Source organism: Cygnus olor, chromosome 3 (genome assembly GCF_009769625.2).
Source record: "Cygnus olor isolate bCygOlo1 chromosome 3, bCygOlo1.pri.v2, whole genome shotgun sequence".
In the NCBI taxonomy this organism is placed as follows: Eukaryota; Metazoa; Chordata; class Aves; order Anseriformes; family Anatidae; genus Cygnus; species Cygnus olor.
Window position 1 is genome coordinate 80364547 of NC_049171.1, and position 19244 is coordinate 80383790.

General features: G+C 42.3%; 1 protein-coding gene across 4 annotated transcripts; it reads left to right on the forward strand.

Moving 5' to 3' along the window:
- Positions 1-144: 144 nt before the first annotated feature.
- On the forward strand, positions 145-19244 carry GGPS1 (geranylgeranyl diphosphate synthase 1). Of its 4 annotated transcripts, none has more exons than XM_040551751.1 (4): positions 145-283; positions 3997-4089; positions 13279-13349; positions 18121-19244. In XM_040551751.1, exons 2-4 carry the CDS (start codon positions 4023-4025, stop codon positions 18880-18882), a joined length of 900 nt encoding a protein of 299 aa, XP_040407685.1. In that variant the 5' UTR covers positions 145-283; positions 3997-4022; the 3' UTR covers positions 18883-19244. The 4 variants fall into 4 exon arrangements, with proteins under 4 accessions (XP_040407685.1, XP_040407683.1, XP_040407684.1 ...); XM_040551749.1 differs by lacking the exon at positions 145-283 and adding an exon at positions 334-461; XM_040551750.1 differs by lacking the exon at positions 145-283 and adding an exon at positions 1979-1998.

Here is a 19244-nt window from a genome sequence, read left to right on the forward strand (position 1 = left end):
CGCCCCGCTTCCCTCAGCGAGCGGCCGCTCGGCGCGGACTACACGTCCCAGGGTGCACCGCGCGCGGCCGCCGCGCGGGGCAGGGGCCCCAGCCGAATGCTAATGGCAGGAGGGGGCTGGGCCGGCGCGTGCGCGGTGCGGCTCCGGTGGCGCATTTTCCCCCAAGAGGGGAAGGTGGCGCCCGGCGGGGCGGAAGGGGGCGGCGCTCCTCCATCACTGCCTGCCTCCCGCCGGGACCGGGGCGGGGCGGGGCTGCTCGGGCTGGCGGCGGCGGCGGCGTGAGGTGAGCGGCGGGAGCTGGGGTCGGTCCCGAAACGGGGGAGCCGGGGCTGGCGGTGGCTCGGGGGGGGGGTCCCGGGGGGGGTCCCCTCGCCTTAAAATGGCGCTGGGGAGCCAGGCACGGGCGGGCTCCGAGCCTCGCCCCCAGCCCCGTGCCGGTCCCGGAGGGCTCCGCCGGTTAGGTGAGTGCCGGGGCTGGGAGCCCTGGTGGTCCTTGAGCCGGTACGCGTCCCTTAAGGGGTCTGGGCGCGCCCGCTGGGGCACAGCTCGCCCTGCGGACCCCTCCCGGGCTCTGCTCCCCTCGGGCTGGGGGCTGCGTGCGCTAAGTCCTGGGGCAGGGCTCCTCTGGGGGCTGCCCGCTGCGGGTCTCTGCTCCTCGGGGCTGTGATCGCCTTCTGGGCAGGTGTGCTGCTGCTGTTTAAGGCAGCTTGTTAGGTGCGTGTTGCCCTGGAGAACCCCTGTCATCTTCGTCGCTCCCTCCCCAAACTGGGAGACTTCTGTAGAGTGGGAGGGATGGGGTGAAACGCTGTTTTGCGAAGCCCCAAAGTGAGGATGCTTCTTGGCACGTAGCCTGGAGTTAATATTGCTTAGCTGCTCGCACAGGCCACAGCTCCAGGCATTGTCTTAGAGTAGTTTCCTCTTCTGGAAGACAATGCCCCCATCTTCTTTGTGTTCTCAAAGAGATCACCAGAGATAAGGCTTGTTGCAGCGCTGTGGGCTGGCTGTTGTGGTTGCGGGGCACATACCCCAAGCAGCTCTTTTGTGTGCTTGTATGGGGCTGCTGAGAAATAACCAAAAGAGACGTGAGCCTTGCGTGAGTTGAGATGCAGGAAGTGTGTGTGCTGGTCTGAAAGAGAACCGAACGAAGTGAAATGGCCTGAGCTGCTTTAATCTTCTGAATAAACACGTGCCGCTTTCACTAACAAAAGGCCTTGCATTCCCTTTCACATACTGTTTGTTGTCTTGCGATTTCTCTTTTTATTAGAAGGGGTTGACTAACATCTTGTCTGTAAGTGTCTTGAGGAAACTTTCCACAACAGCTAAACTTCTGTAGTAAATTGGTTGGTTATTTGGGCAGGAAACCCTTCATACCAAGCACTTTCCAATGAGCGTTAAATGTGGTGACTTCAGTAATATTTCTGCTCTTTGTACAGTCTCATACTTTATGGTATTCCAGCATATAGGCCATTATATGTGCCTTCATTTAGATATCTTTACTGAGTGTCCCTTTCTTCTATAAGTTTTGGGCAGTAGACTTGTAGGTATCTTATGAGGGATCGCATCTTTTCTCTTTTCCTTAACAGAGGTTAGTCAAGTCATTTGCAGGTAGCATAACAGCCCAGGAAAGCTTAGCTGAAGTTATTTCAGTGAAGTTGCCACCACTGTCCATTAGACCTCTTTTGCTTTATTTAAAAACAAAAATGAAGCTCAACTGTAAGCTGTAATGCTTTTCTGCTTTAATAATAAAAGTCTTGGCACTTGTGGGAAAAGTGCCTGATTATTTTTTTTTGCGATAAGCAGCGTTTTGGAGGATTCCTATTAGTACTGCCTGAAAGGTAGATTTGTTTGCTCTGTAATACTAGCCAATTTTTAGTTTGGATGGGGATTTTTGAATACTGTGTTAGTGCCCTACAGACAGGGAAGAAACCCCCTCGTTCCCTGAGGGGAGAGGAAGAACTCTAACACTTACTTCTAAGAAGTTTGTCAAGGCAATGGCCGGTGAGTGATCTTCGTGTTCTTTGTTTTGTGCTGCTACAATGTGTGCTAACTGCCCAACGCTTGTAGGCACAGTGTCAGTGAGAAACTCTCACAGAGAAGGAATTCCAACCCCAGCATCTCCCATAGCTAAGCACTTTCAATTCTAAACCATCCGTGTGGCTTCTTGATGAATAATCATCATGGGAGGGTGGCTAACTTGATGGTGTCCCTGTATATCCAACTCTGAGCATCTCTTTCTCCTTTAAAACATCTGAGGATGGGCTGTGATGACCTTTTTTTAATTTCACTTCCTCACTCAAGTCCTTTGAGACTTATTCTTGATGTGTAGGGGTACAGTTTTACAGCTGGTGTTCTCAGTGGCAGTCCTAGCTTGAAAGCAGTTCCTATCTCTGAAGCTATACCAATAAGGTGAGAACAACAGGGAGCTGAGGGTGTCAGATAAGCCCGGCTTAGATTAGTGTGGCTTGACAACCCATTGTGGTGGTACACCACAGGGTAGGATGGAAAGACTGTAATTCTTACTGTGGTGTTACAGCTAAAAAAAACTATGCAAAGCTTTCCAGAAAGGTGCGGTCTTACAAGCATTTCAGTAGCAATTGTGTTTGCTTAAATAGCATTTCTTGCCCCTGAAGTGTTGACAAATTGGGTTAACATATGCAGCGAACCAAATAAAGGGATTGATCCGAACCTAAGCTTCGCAAGCAGTTACTGATGCAGATTAGTTCCCAAGTTTGTACTGCTACAAATGTTTGTGGGTCCGGAGGGTGGGAGTGGGATCCATAGACAAGAACTGATGGAGCTGTCACTGGAAGGGAAAACTCCGGAGTGTTGAGGAATACCAGTTGGCCTAAGTAGCTTAAGGGGAAGCGATGACTTTAATACTGATCCTTTGAGTTGTTGATGGGAAACCTATTGCTGGACTCAGAAAGAGTGGAATATACTGTATTTCACTCATGTCAACCACTCCTTTTAATGTACCAACATTAAGAATGCACCTGTCTGTACTTCTAAAGTCACTTTAAAATAATTATTTTCATTGGTGACTTATAAAACTACTTAATTGCTCCAAGAGGGGGGAAAAATGCATTCTTTCCTGGATGCTAGCTAAACAGCTGAGAAATGATGCCGAAGTAGCATGAGACGTTACGCTACTGCTGCAGTTCCTGTCTTAAAATGACATTAGAAGAATTGTTTTGAGCTGCTGTATCTGCAGTGCAGCAAGGAAGGCTAGAGGTGAAAGGAGAGAGAATCCATTATAGGAAACAGTCTAGAAAAAAAATGCAAATATGGGTGACCATATGGATGTGAACTAAAAAATAATCAATAGATAATTGTTGAGCTATGAAGGGAGTGGATCTTAAAAGATTTACTATGAGAGTATGATGTATGTAGTACATAGGAAAGCGTGTGCAGATGTCTGTATGCTTAAAGAGTGGTAGGTAAGCAATGCATTCCTGTCTTCCAAAACGTCCATCATGATGAAGGATTCTGTCAAAAAGCTCAAGCTAGTGTTCAGCTTGTTTAGGTTGCCTTGGAGTAAGGTGTAGCTTCTGCTCTTAGGCATCTGCACTTTTGTGTGGGGAAACTGCTTAGGGAGGTTTAATCATATTAGTTGTATGAGGTTTTGTATGTACTGACTGTCTTCTCTGAAACCTTATAGTGGAGCTCCATTGTTGTGAATGCTGATGTCTGAAATATTTCTCTATTGTCTGAGCCCTGTAATATATACAAAAGTCAAAGTAAGCTAAAAGGCTAGGAGTTGGCTTAAGCTATTCGTGAATAATTAAAGAAACCTGTATTTAAAACACGCTTGCTTCTTGTCTAAATGCCATCCGGGAAACTTTTTGTATAGTAAAGGTAGTAGTCACCGTCATGTTCAAAACTGTAGTACATGCACCTAGCGTAGAGGTCATTAACTTTTTATGTTTGTATGCTCCTTTATTTTGTTAATTCAACATTTTTTCATTTAAATAGTGTTCACAATCCTTTCTTTAACAGTGAACTACCTCTTATCAAATAAAGACATGGATGGGATGGATGAAACATCTAAAAGAATCCTAGAGCCATACCAGTATTTACTTCAATTACCAGGTAAGTTTGCTTTTACTCTTTTAAAAATCAAAACTGTTTTTCTAACATTTTTTTTCCTAGGAAATATATGCCAAGAAGTTTATCCATTCTTGATTTGTGGACTTAAGAGTAATTAAAAATACTGAAAAGTGTTAGTTTTGTTTTTCTTTCTCTTGAAAACTATCCTTTTGGTGAAACTGGTGCAGTAGCACCTGAGCCTGTCTGTTGCAGCACAGATAGTCATCTTGCATTTGCCATGTCTTCCATTCAGAGTCGCTGACTTGCTACTTACTGAAACTGGTAAGGGCAAGCACTGAAGACTTGATTCCATTTTTGAAGAATGAAACATTGCCAGCCCAAAGTTTATCTGCTTGCTGTACTAGACTTGATGGATTGTGTGTATATGTTTTAAATAGCTGCTTTTATGTTATTTCTTCACCCTGGTATATGTAGAGCCAGGCTTGATTCTGGCCAATTTTGGCTGTCCCTGGATTGCTTCACTTGCCAGAGGGTCTGCCAGTCCTCATGTAGTGTTAGGTCACTAGCAACACATTGAGATAAAGTTTCGCTTCTTGAATAGCGGCTATATTAGCAGAATGCAGTTTGATAGAGAATTAATGTATGGGCATGCCAACTAGAAGCCTCTGTTCAACTTGTATCAAATACTGGGGGAACTAACAAATATACAGAATTTGGTAAATATTTAAGGAAAGTAACTCTGACCAAAGTGATATCTGACTGGGGATAGGAGACCTATCTAGACAAACAGCATAACTAATCACAGGTACAGTACTAACTGGCTTTGTACATCTGTAACAAGACCTGTATTATCAGCAGGGTGGGTCTTTAGCCCATATGTATTGAAGTTCATTATTCATCTTTACAAATATCAGGAGCATCTTGTCTACGTTAATGATTGCATGGTCTTGGCAGCTAGTACTGCTTGAGTTGAAAAAGTAGAGAAGGAAAGAATTTGGCACTAACACTTCTTTTTATAATGCCAGAAAGTTTTTCCTGTTTCCTCACAGTAGTTTCCATTTTATGTGAAACCAGGTGGTGATTTTGCTAGAAGACTTATTTGAGAATCAATCTATGATATTCCAGAGAGCTTTCTAAGAGCTGGTCCTGAAGAAACTTCTCCAACACCATCTTAAAGGAGGGTTTTTGTTTGGTTTGTTTATCTGACATAAACACGATATATCATAACCCCTCTGTTTTAGCTGCTTTTTATTCTTTTTAAGCAATTGTAGCTGCTGGGAGAAAAAAGCTCAGTTACCTAGTAGCAAATATACATGAGATAAAGTGCCAAGACAAAGAAAACAATCTTCTGTAGGCATAACTGCTTGACTAATAGCTCTTCAATTAGCTTTCACTTTAAATGATGCATCTGGTTTAACCTTCCCACCTTCATTCCTGTGGCTAAATTCCTGTACTTCATTGTGTGTTCAACCCTGTATTCCGATGGCTTATAAAGTTATATTGATGAACAGTGCAAGCACTCTGTCCTGTCCTGCTAAAGTATCATAAATCTGGTTGTCCACTGAAACATATTGATCTCTTGTTAATTTATGCTTTGGGGAAGGTGAGAGACATTCATGTAGGAATGGTGTCGTGATTTGGAATGGAAGAATTCTCCTAAGGTAGACAGGTAAAAGTTGTGTGCCTGTGGAAAGCTGTTATGGAGTAGCAGTGGAAGCGGTAAGTGTTCATAATCATATAGCTGGATGTTTACTGTTTTCTGAAATGTTGGCTTTGCCCTAAGTCAGCTATGCCAAACACAGATCAGTAGGAGCCAGCTACTTGTGTGAGCCTTGGCATCGGTATAAGCACCGATGCTTGGTGAAGGGAAAAATGAGACATATGCTAGCAGTTCATAATTAGGGTGGAGCCCAGATGAGATGCCTGAGCTAATCTAGCAAGCTTTTGCTGAAAGAGGTGGTTTAATTCCATCTTCCTTCTGGCAGTATTCTCCCGCATCTTAACTCATGCCAGTTCTCAGCTCACTAACCAGATGATTAGGTAGTATCAATCACCTAACCTGTTGGAAAACTTGACAGGCAGAATAGTTATCTTTTGTCCAGTCTGTGGAGTGGCACAAGGGTGAGGCCAAAGACCTGTTTCTATCTTGGATCACCTGGAGCTCTGAGAGGCTTCTGGAGAAAGCGCAGTTCGGTCAGATATGTACAATTATGGCCCTTCAATATCCAGTTGCTTATCTTGTAGGACCAGTTGAAAAACACAGTCTCCAAGTGGTTTAGTAACCTGTTAAAACTTGAATGCAGTTAGATGCATATTAAAACTCTTACATAAAGAAGAATTGTGTAACTGTATTGAGATGGTTTTAAAAGTGTCTGCTAATGTTGCCTGTGTTGTAAGAATGCACACTTTTATAGTGATGTTAAGGGTTAATCTCTCAAAACAAGAGAAACTTGATTATTTTGCTTGCCATTAACGAAATAGGACTTTAATGGTAACTGAGGTGATACTTAGTCAAAGAAACAGACAAGCTTGAGTTTATGACACTAGGCTAGAAAAGCTACTGGGCGTAAGTCTTTTTTTCTGTGTTGCTATTTTAATGATTAGTATGCTAATGATGGAATAAGCGTTAATTAACAGAATATAGCGCCTGGGAGAGCATACATCTTGAAACAGTAACTTTTCTTGTAAAACATTTCAGTAGGTGAACATAAAATTGCCATACTGGTTTATACCAGTGCTCTGTTGAGTCTAGTATTCTGCCCTTTACTTGGGTGAACAAAGTGCAATAAGCAGAAATAAATTTCACAAATGCCAATAGCATGGTTTGTCTTAAATTCACGCAGATGAGGAAGAATCTTTCATCTCTGAGTAGCTAAGTTAACAGCTGAAGCTGTTTTTGCAGCCCTAAGGAGTATATGGGCTTGCTATTGAAAAGGATAGATTCTGATCCTACTCACAACTCTGCATCTTCCCGTTCATGTGCATTGCTGTTGTCCTCGCTTCAGTCTTTACCGGTCTTGCTTAGCTTGTTAAACAATCAAGACTGGCTTTTGGTCTCTCTTCACCTTTTTCTGCTCGGTTGTTGAACTTAACCAGCTTGGTGAAGGAGTTTTGAAGCATCAGTAACAAGACTAAGGTGATGCTTTACTTTGACAGTAGCCTGTCAAACTTACCAAAACAGATTTTTTTTAATAGTATCTACATTTTTCCTCACTCTTCTGATATCCTCTAAAAGAGAATACAGCTAACAGGCAGCCAACAGATGTAGCTGTCTGCACAGCAGTTCATGTAGAAGGAGACCAGAAACTGAGAACATGGTACATGCACTTACAAATGGTGGTGATGTGCCACAGGGCATGATCTCTACCGCTGGAGCAAATGCACCTTACACATCAGGGACCTCAGTCGAGCTGTGCTCCTGAGGGAGGTGGCATCTCTCCAGGTCTTGTACTGCAGAGATGACTGTGGAGATGCCTAGGAATCCCACTGGGCCAGGAGAAAGTAAAAGAAAGAAAAAGGAAGTTCCAGCCCCCAAAAGATGTGTAAAGGTGGAAAACACTAAGCAAAGGAGCAGTAGTAGAGGGTCAGCAGGCTGCACAGTATCAGGAATAATCAGGAGATTGACAGAATGTTTTGAAGGCCCCTTCAGGTTCAAGACCCTGAATACATTGAAGGAGGGGCAAGAAGAGTGCCTATCAGGTTGGAAAATGGAGACTTGCACAATGGTGAAAGCTGGGAGCTCATGGCTTCTGGCACCAGGAGAGATTCCTGTTCATTATGAAGAATTGTCAGGTAAGTTTAGTGCACCGGAAGAAAACGAATGGCTAGAAGAACTGCGTATGGCACAGCTTCAGACTGACAGCAAGTGCTAGTAGTGGGGAGGCTGCCGCCTGCAGGGGACAGAGGCCACTGTCTAGCTGTTATCTTCAGGAGGCTTGCTACTTCTGGACAGGTTGGGTCAGGGATGTTCTGGAGAGACTAGCAAGGAGTGTTCATCCTCAGGCTACTGAACTCTGCACCTCTTCCACTTCAGCACTAGTGGATATAGGTGGGGGATACCTGGAGCTTATCAAACATACTACATGGCTTTTGGAGTGAGGGATGGGCACAAGAGACCAAGTATTTTTTTTTCTCCTTGATCCTTGAGCTCTTCTCTCCTGCTCCCCTATTCAAGAAGAATAAGCAGATCCTTTCTGTTAACAACCAGTTAATTGCACAGCTGATATTAACAGCAGGGATTTGGGTTTTATGATCATGGGACTCCTTTTGTGCATCAAGGACTACTAGGAGGAGGTGGGATCCACCAACCTAAGTTGGCACTGGCTGACTGACCTGATGAGAAGATATTTAAATTAGAAGTGATAACGGAAGAATAAGACTACCCAAAATAAAGTAAGGAAATGAACTGGCAAGCAAAGGGTATAATCTGATGTGGACAAGAGACCTTGTAATTAACAGAACAAAGCTGATGGGAGTCCACCCCAGATGTATGCATTCAAATAAGGAAGTGATAACAGGGTAATGTGATGCAGGAAGCTCTCACTTTTTTTCTAGGGAATCTGTAGGACTGGGTGACTCTCAAGTGCCTGTACACAAATGCACGGGGAATAAATAGAAGTTAGGTGTCTGCATGCAGCTGCAGGGCTGTGATTTCATTGGGATATTGGAATAGCCAGAGACCTGCAGATGGATATGGACTGTCTAGAAAGGCTGGGATGGCAAAGAGTGGGAATTGCCTTTTTTATGCGAAAGAGCAGCTGAATTGCACAGAGTTCTGCCTTGGATTAGATTAACCCATAAACACCCAACAGGCTCAAGATCAGAGGGCAGATCGATATGGGTGACGCTACGGTGGGTCTATGTTATGGGCCATCTGATCAGGAAGAAGTAGATGAAGCCTCCAGACAACTGGAAGAAGCCTCATTCACAGGCCCTTGTCCTCAACAGAGAGACTTCTACCTCAATATCTAGTAGAAGAAGCAATGCAGCAGGGCACAGGCAATCCCAGAGGTTTCTGGAATGCATCAAGGACCAATGAGTTGATGAGGGAAGACATTTTGCTGGACTTCACACTTTGAAAACAAAGAATTCGTTGGGATGTGAAGGCTGGGGGCAGCTGTGTCTGTGACCATGGGATGGTGGAATTCAGGATCCTGAGAGGAGGAAACAAGGCAAAAAGCAGAATCACAGCCCTGGACTAGTTAACCCTATTTGGAACAGGGTGGGAGTTTGAGCTAGACAGTCCTGCAGTGGCTGTAATCTGTCCCAAGTGGCTGCCCAGGTTTAATGGGATGGGCCTGCTCTTTTTTGCCTGCGTGCCTGCAGTTCACGTGTACTGGCTGTAGTGTTCTTGTAGCTGTGTGGGGAGGTCTGCTCAGGGACCCGTTTAGCCCTAACCCATCAGAGGACAGAGCTAAACGTGGAAGTGCACGATGTAGCTGAGGTAATATAATAGCTTGCTTCATCCGTAAGGGTGATGCCCCCTTTCCCCCCAGCTCTCAGCATCTGCTGCTAAGCCTCTACTAACTCTGGCAGACCTGCTTTATAAGCTGACTCAGTACATAAAGCTGGCAGAAAGCTAGCCTAGCAAAAAGCAGTCAGCTTTCTGCTGGGGTAATGAGTTGAATTAGCTTAGTGAGGCTCTAATGAGGGTTGGGTTAATAGTCCCTCTGCTCTTCCCCATGCTGTTCAATCCATTTCACATACCCTCACTCTAAGTGGGGTGCTGCCTTAAGGGCATAGTTTGAGGTCACGTTAATGCAGCATGTGTAAAGAAATACTGATCAGCAGCCTGTCCAGAGCAGGAGGTCTATGAGCTTTGGGTTTGTACTCTATCAGGAGAACGATCATATAGATATAAACACATGTGTAGTCGGTTTGATTTTAGAGAAGCGTCTCTTATCTGATTAAATAGGTGGGAGGGATTGTCCTCAGTGTGACCTCTAATTTAACTGAATCTTTGTTTCTAGGATAACAATTTTACATTCTTATAAAGAGTTTTTGTCAGAGTGGATCTATTATTTTTGAAATATTTCTCTTACCTTATTTTCCACCCTGCATTACTAAGGAGAAAATAAGTTTTGCGTAGTTTTTGCTTGATTAGGGCAGTATTGGGATCCTCAGCAGATCAAACAGTGCATTTAGCGTAAATTTGTTAAAAAGCTGTTGCAGTACTGTCTATAATTATGGCTGGGTACAGAAGGTAGAAGAACTTTGGAAGTTGGATCTGGATAGTCTTCAGTTGTACAAGAGTCTGCTTAGACTAGTCAAGAGGGTAGTGACACACAACAGTGGAAAAAGTGAGTAATTATGGTGGTGGTAAGTTTTACTCCATTTCATTTTGTCCTGCCATCTAGTCTGAAGGGAGGGCTGGAGGCCAAGAATGGAGCCTTACTGTATGAAGTGTTGAAGGGGTTTGGTCTCTAGTCATCGTAGCGTGACTGTAGGCATAAAACATGCATACGGAAAATTGCTTTAACATCAAATAGATCTGGTAGGATTGACTTCAGAACAAGATACAGTAGCATTTATGAAGCAATAATGGGGCTCACAAAAGCAAATCTGCACCTGTAAAAGGAAAGATTAATGCTTCACTATACGGATAGTGTTCTTTTCCTTTAATAGTCAGTGTCTAGACAGCCTCGCTAGTACATGGTAGACAAGTCTCACAATTCAAATGCAGTCTATACTGAGGAGCTAAATGGCTAAATCCACTGTGTATATATTAACAGTCCATTTAGATTACATGCTAGTAGTTATGTACCTCATGATGAAATAAAACTTGTTACTGAATATCTAGCACTCCGTAGGTGTATTTTATAGGAAATGTATTTAGAAAAACAGAATTAGCTTGCCTAATGCTTATATTGATGCGACAGCTACTTTTTTTTCTTAATCCAGAAGTGAGCAAACAGCTGTAGATAAGGTATGCTTTCTTAATGTGATGTTATCTGACTAGTTTTCTTTATGGACGTACTAAAATACTTCTTTACATATACCTGGCAAGTTGTACAATTTGGCAGATGTCTGTAACAGTTACACTCAATACTTGAGTGATTATTTCCTCCTCAGTTAACTCATGCAATTATTATTTAAAAAAAAAAAAAAAGTTGAGCCTTTGATGCAGGGAGTCTTGACCCTGCTTTGTGCAGTACTTGGTGGTCATGAATATGCAGTAAGACAGGGAACAGATTTGGCCAAAATCTAATCTACCCACATGGTGGGTGGGAAGGAAAGAGGAGGAACAAAGTCTGAATGTTGGTAGTATTTCAAATCCTTGACATCTGCAGGAGCTATTGCTGTCAGAAGCAGATCTGACTTAAACTAGTGATGGTGCTTAGCTAATGTAAGATATTTTAAAACTCTTGGGTGCTACTCTAATTTTGCAATCAAACTTGAGCTCTGGTTACCCATGTTAAAATAGTGAACTTAAGTCAGTGAATTATTGATTTAAATACACAGGTTAAAAAAAACAGAACTAGATATTTATTGTCCTGATAGAGAATAAGCCTGGCATGAGAAGCTTAAGATATCTGTTGCGCTCTTTCAGAAACAAAGTAATCCCTCGCTCCTGCAAAAAGCTATTAGTATTTGAAACTGAACAGAGAAAACAAAAATTGAGAATGTGAGCCAAAGGCAGTGTATGTCCAGGTAAAAGTGCCCCTTTCCATAGGGCACAGCCAGAAGCCAAAGCTCTTGGGAAAGAAATGCTTTTTCGTTAGTCACTTCTGTCACCATCACCTTTCGGTTTTTGTTAGGAAATAGTGAAAAGTCTTTGAGAACCGAGCAAAAATTGAAGCCCGTTGAACAAATGAGGATGGTTACCACCCCCCACTATAGAACCCAAACCACAAACCTGTTGCTTACATCTTGGTGGCCTGATTAGTAGGAGAGGAGAAATCCCGTCTGATTTCTCTACAGTATATGATTGCAAGTGAATCTATCCGCGTTAGTTATTCTGTTCTGTGCGTGCTGGTCGCAGAGCCATAGAGAGAAGCCTTGGGGAAAGATTCAGATGTTGTAACTTCTTCAGTGCAGCGGGCAGGATGGCATCATTAACGTGAGGGCTGATATTGCGGAATCGTTCTTAGGTTATCTTTCTCAGTAGGTCTTGGAGTAATATGGAACCTGCTATCTATGTTGCACTGCTTTGAGGTTTGCTGGAAACTGCTTCCAGAAACCTTGTTGATACAAGCTATGTATGCAAGCTCTTTGTGTCAACATATTTTGCTGTTACTCGAAGATCTTAAGCTCAGCTGAGCTTCTTAAAGTTTGAAGCTGCACAGTCCGTGTGGGTAGAGAATGACTGATCAATATGAAATTGTTCAATAAAGATCAATAAACACACTGGATAAATATTTGTATACGACTCTTAGCGATTTATTAAAGAAAGCTTGCATCAATAATTTATAGGCAAGATTAACTTGTTAACATAGGCTAACTTATTTTAAAATCAACTCCTTCAGGTAAAATGTATTTGGAATGAAGAGTAATACTTATTTTAACACCAAATTTGTACTTGTAATCTTGTCTTTCGTTCTTCTGAAATAGGTGACTGTCTGGTTCTCTGCCAAACCAGAGTTAGCAAAAGCAGAACATCCCGTTATGAATAGGTGAACTTCTAGAGTATCAGATAAATATTTGAAGTCTTGGAAAGTTCTATTCTGTTCAGAAGTAGATTGTTTAGAGTTATTTAATAAGTATGTCGCGTGTCACTTTTGTCTTTACAAAGTCAGTCGCAAATGAAGAGTACTACAGTAGAAGGACTTGACAATGGAGAGGAAATAAATATTCAGCAAATACACATCTTCAACAAATAATGAATCAAAGTTTTTTCCAAAGTTCTTTGAAACTTTCTAATCCTACACAAAGTCAACATGCCTAGCAAACTAGGACTTGCTTTCAGAGGTAGCAAGCTGATCTATACAGGTTACTGACAGACTATTTTCAAGATCACTTTCTAATTAAACTGTCAAAACTAAATAGTAACATGTAAATATGTGCTTTATAGTATTTTTTATGTATATTATTGTGAAATGTTTCCAACAATCAGCAACTTGAGTTTTAATGTTTATACAGTGAGGAAAACAAGCTACAAACTTATTGTAATATATTTTACCCTTTCAAGTGGTTATGCTTATCATCTTGCTGCTCTCAAATCAGTTACAGTTCTTAAGACAAATTGTTGTCTAATAATGAACTTCATGTGATTTTGTTTTTTTCTAATTGTAGGTAAGCAAGTGAGAACCAAACTGTCACAGGCCTTTAATCACTGGCTGAATGTTCCAGAAGATAAGATACAGGTACTAGCTAATTATTTTTAAAGGGCTGTTATCTTTCTTCCAAGAATATCAATAGCATTGTTGTTCTTAATGTGTTTAAGACTTCTGATAATTTACACTACATAATTTCCAAATATAAAGTACAGCTTCAGCAAAATAACTAGTGCAAAGCTTTGGCTGTGGTGGAACACTGAAGAAACAATTTCCGCAGTTTGTCTTGTGTAGAACAGTTACTGCTTTTGAAGTGTACTCAACCTTTTGAATTGTGGATGAGCAGCTGCTATTGTTACCCACTTTGGTTATTAACAATGAGTTTTCCATGACTTATGAAAGAACCTAGATAGTTACCTTGTAAACTACACATAGTGATCGAGAATAAGCTCTTACTATTTTGACACAAGAATATCAAAGCCAGCAGTCAAGTGAACTTCATAAACCACTTGTTCTGGACTTTTAGGTGGACTTCTTACACAGTCTAGAGTCCTTACTTTCTATTGGGAAACATTTGACCAGGAATATTCATTTTTTTCCCCTGTTGAACAGATCTGTGCAAGATGCATAGCTGTGTGTTTAAACACTGGCTTCTAAAATGCAAAATTCCCCTTTTGCTTCGACTATAGTTTTAACCCAACTGCTTATTTGGGGTGCAGAAGGTACTCTGTATCCAAGGTAATGTAAGGAATTAAAGTAACCAATTATGGTGGTTGGTAGTTTTCTTGTTGTTTTTGACACTTACCTGGTCCCTAGCTAATTTCATTAATGGTCAGGCAGGCCTTTAGTGTCTGAAGGATCCCTCTTTAGGGTAGCTTGTGTGATACTTCATAGTCCTTGAGTAGCAAAATGGCTTAAGTAATTTAAACAGTGAAGGAAGAGGCTGCATTAGTCTCCTAGTAATTTTATTTTTTTTCTACTTTGTGCATTGTGGTGGATTCACCCTGATGGACACCTAAACTCTACTGGAACTGTGCTCTCACTCCCACCCACCCCCAAAAGGAAGAGGAAAAGAAATGCAATGGAAAAGGGCTCCAGGGCTGAGATAAGGACAGGGAGATCGTTCACCAATTATCTTCACAGGCAAAACAGACTCAATGTAGGGAAAATAACATAATTTATTGCCTATTACTAACAGACCAGAGCAGTGAGAAACTAAAAGCAAACTAAAATAACCTTCTCCCCCCATCCATCTTCTACCTCCTGCTCCTGAGTGGCACAGGGGAATGGGGGTTGTGGTCAGTCCATAACACTTAATCATCTGCTGCTCCTCCACGGTCACTCCCTGCTTCTGTTCCACGTGGGGTCCCTCCCATGGGATGCCGTCCTTCCTGAACTGAGCCTGCAGGGGCTGCCCACAGCCAGCAGCTCTTCAGGAACTGCTCCCACATGGCTCCGTACCATGGGGTCCATCCATCCCCCAGGAGCAAACTGCTCCAGCACGGGTCCCCCACGGGTGGGCGGCAGCTCCCCCCAGACCCCCTGCTCCTGCGTGGGCTCCTCTCCACGGGCTGCAGCTCCGGCCCGGGGCCTGCTCCTGCGGGGGCTCTCCATGGGCCGCAGCCTCCTCCAGGTCACATCCACCTGCTCCTCCACAGGCTGCAGTGTGGAGATCTGCTCCATGTGGGACCCATGGGCTGCAGGGGGACAGCCTGCTCCACCAGGGGCCTCTCCACAGGCCGCAGGGGAACTGCTGCTGCCTGCCTGGAGCACCTCCTGCCCTCCCACTGCACTGACCTTGGGGGTCTGCAGGGCTGGTTCTGTTTTCTCACTCCTCGCTCTCCTGGCTGCTGTTGCACAGCAGTTTTTTCCCTTTCTTAAATCTGTTCTGCCAGAGGTACAACCAGCATCATCTGTTGGCTCAGCTGTGGCTGAATCTGTTTTAGAGCCAGCTGGAGCTGGCTCTTACCTAACATGGGGCAGGTCCTTGGCACTTCTCAGAGGCCACCCCTGCAGCCCTCCTGCTGCCAAGCCCTTGTCACATAAATCCAGTATATCCATATAACTCTTTAGCCAGATTTATTCTGGTTTCCAGTTAGACAAATGTATTATAGCAACCTGTGTACTTGTATGCATGGGTTTAGTCTAAAATCCATAGATCAAAATTCAAATTGGCAGGAGTCTCTCGTAGTTATCTAGGTCAAACCTGCTCAAAGAAGGACTTGTTCCATAGCTGCTTCAGGCTTCTGAGAGCCTTGCTGAGTCTTGAAAATCTGACTCTGCAGCCTCTCAGGGCACCTCTTCCAATCCTGAATCCCTTTCATGATAAGTTTTCCATTATGGCCTACTGGAATCTCTTGCACTGCAGTCTGCAGTTATAACCTCTTACCCTTTGGTGAGCACTAGTGATGATGGGAGTCCGTTGTCTTTCTAGCACTATAGGTAATTAAAGCTGCAGTACCACAGTGTGAACAGAAGTAACCAGTTCTACCTGTCACTTCTAAACAGATAGTCATGTAACCATAATTGAAAATTTAGACCAATTGTTTTAGTTATCTTTATGAAGAAAACTGACACTTTAATGTCTCCTTTACCACTTAAGCGGTTTGTGATTCTCTGAGTCACCTCAGGACAAAAACAAGACCCTGTCATCTTTGAATCTTGCTGAAATTGTTATGGCTTTTGTCTATAATTGTACTCATTTTAATAATGTAAGGTTGTTGAAGTCTGGGCGATTGCCTGTCATCCTTCTGACATCTCTTGTAACCTTAAGTCTTTCCAGTTGTCTAGCAGCCTGACTCCCTTCCAGTTACTTGTATTCTATTAAAAATCTGAATTTTGATATTATTTATCTTCGTGTAGTTTATCTAGATGAATACAGTTGAGGCTACTGTTCCTTGGTACTAAGCTTTACTATTGGCTACCATCATTTTACTATTTTCTCAGCCACATGGTGTCTTTTCTACCTACTGCATCCTTAGTGCTCATCTTACGCTGCACTGAGACACCAGCTTTTTGAGTTAGAGAATACAGCGTCTGTCAGATCGACTTTCTTCTAAGATAGCACTGAAATGGCCTGGCACAGGGCCGAGTAAACTTTCAAGCTATTGCAGGTAAGAAGGTAGAAATCTGTGTGTTGAAAGTGGTATTGCAGCAGTCACAGATTAGATGGGCTTGGGTTGTAAGAAACCATAGTGCTCTGTGTTGGTTTTCTGCTTTCATTATGAAGAGCAGTCTTACTCATTTCCTCAGGCGTTTCCCGATATCTTCTAGAGAATAAGCTTTTTCTGCTGTCTAAACTTCTTCCTGCCTCATTTCCAACCTTAAAGCATTTCTGACACTGCTTTTCCTATGAAAGTTCACAAGATAATTCGAACAGTCATGAAGCACTATTTAAGTTACTTCAATTCAACCTTAAATGTCTAGAAGCTCTAAGAGTTCACAGCACTGAAAGTGGTATGAAATATGCTAACAAGAAGTGCTGGAGTAGGCTCATCCAATGAATTCACTGGGAAACTTTCCTGATAGTATTGAAAATGACATAATGGACTAAACCAATATTCAGAAAAATAGGCATTGCAAAGTTGCTTTTTATGATTACTGTCCTTCATGATTTTAAAGTTAGTGGGCAACAATGTACCTTTACAGGTCAAAGTAGTCCTCACTTCTAACTCCGAGATGAGTCATTAGTGCTTAAGTAGCTTGTTTTTATAGTTGTTATCTTGGACAAACAAACAATTAGATCACAGGATTTCAGTTTTTAACCTTTGGGGACAGTGGTCACTGAACACTAGGTGGCTTGCTGCTGAAGAAATGCTTGCAGCAGCAAAGTTCCTCTTAATGCTTCCTACAGCACCCACCAAGTACAAACATACTAGCTATTTGCTACTATTTAAATGATGGCCTTAATGGGTTTTAGAAGCAGTTGTTCTGATGAGTGCTTGAGTGCAATGCATGTTGCTAGCAAGTTTGACTGGCTCAGTAGCTTCCAAATTATCTTTATCAGATGTGTTTTTTGCAGTGAGTTTATACCATATGCAGTTTTACATGCTTAAATTTCCATTTAAGCAGGTGCTGAATATACCTGTTGCTTGCATAGGAGCTCTGCAATGAAAACCATACACAGGCTTTAAGCTCTTGTTGAAGTGTCCTGCTTTGGAACTGTTTATTGAAAGTAGTCAGCCCCACGCTTGATGTTGTGAATAGCTTATTGAGTACCTCAGCTGGTGCATGATTTTGGTCTGTCAAGTGTAACAAGTATGTTTAAGAAGCTTTCCCAAAAGTTGTAGATACTGCCTTTCTACCAGGAATTTTCCAAATGAGGTTTTGGAGAACAGCCAATGTCCTTTAGGAACTCAGCACTAAAGATAACTACACAAAGTTTGGGGAAAGAAAGATGAAAACTCTAGTTATCAAAACAAGGTACACATGACAGATGTGTTCATAGATGACACCTGACATTCTTAAGAACTGTCTCTGGCATATTTCAAATTAGTAAACTTAGACTTGTCACATCATGTTTCTTCTCTTTGCTTTGTGTTTCTAATATGTTACTGTATGGCTCCTAGACAATGGCCTATTTTAGGACTGTAGCAACAACGGAGAGGAGTAGGCATGTGGAAAGGCTTTGTGGAGTAAATTCACATAGTGTCTTTTGTGATCAGATTCAGTGGTCCAGGACTAAATGGCAAACTGGATGACTAAGTGATTCATAAAACTAACAGTAAGAACAAGTGATCTAATGGGGAGCCTTGGTGACAAAGAATATCATGCTTTAAAACTTTTCCTATCGTAAATAAAATCGCACAAAACTGGAGGTTAAATTGCAGCGGGAGATAATAATTTTCTCTTCTTGTAATAGGTTATCATTGAAGTGACAGAGATGTTGCACAATGCAAGCCTGCTTGTGGATGATATTGAAGATAACTCAAAGCTACGACGGGGCTTTCCAGTGGCTCACAGTATCTATGGAATTCCATCAGTAATCAACTGTGCTAATTATGTGTATTTCCTTGGCTTAGAGAAGGTTTTAACCCTTGATCACCCAGATGCTGTTAAAGTTTTTACCCGCCAGCTACTGGAACTCCATAAAGGTCAAGGCTTGGATATTTACTGGAGGGATACTTACACCTGTCCTACAGAAGCTGAATACAAAGCTATGGTACTACAAAAGACAGGTGGTCTCTTTGGATTGGCTGTAGGTCTCATGCAGCTCTTCTCGAATTATAAAGAGGACTTAAAACCACTTCTTAACACACTTGGTCTCTTCTTCCAAATAAGAGATGACTATGCCAACTTGCACTCCAAAGAATATAGTGAAAACAAGAGTTTTTGTGAAGACTTAACTGAGGGCAAGTTCTCATTCCCAACCATTCATGCGATTTGGTCAAAACCTGAAAGTACTCAGGTGCAAAACATTTTACGCCAAAGGACAGAAAACATAGATATAAAAAAATACTGTGTGCATTACCTTGAAAATGTGGGTTCATTCGAGTATACTCGGAACACATTAAAAGAGCTTGAATCTGAAGCCTATAAACAAATTGAATCACTAGGGGGAAACCCCGAGCTTGTAGCACTAGTTGAACAGCTGAGCAAAATGTTCAAAGAAACGGAAAATTAATAAACTTATCTCCTGGGGGAGAATGGAAGCTTTTTAAAATGGGAAAATAACTAGATTATCTGAAAGGTGTAATAATCAGCCTCACTTAAAACTACTTGTGTTGCCACATTACAGAAACTATTGTTGAAACCAATTTGGTCTCTGAGTATTGTGATATATCCTATTATCTATATGGTTTTAATTGTAACTGCTTGCAGATGGCTTTGTTAAAGCATATGTACTAGAACAAACAAGTTCCGAATCCGTGTGATCTTTACACAATCATTGGCATTACTTCAGCCCTGGAACTCTCATAGGTTATGGTGCATATTCAGCCAGGCTACTGTAGGTTTCTGCCTGAAATTCCATATTAAATTGTTTGA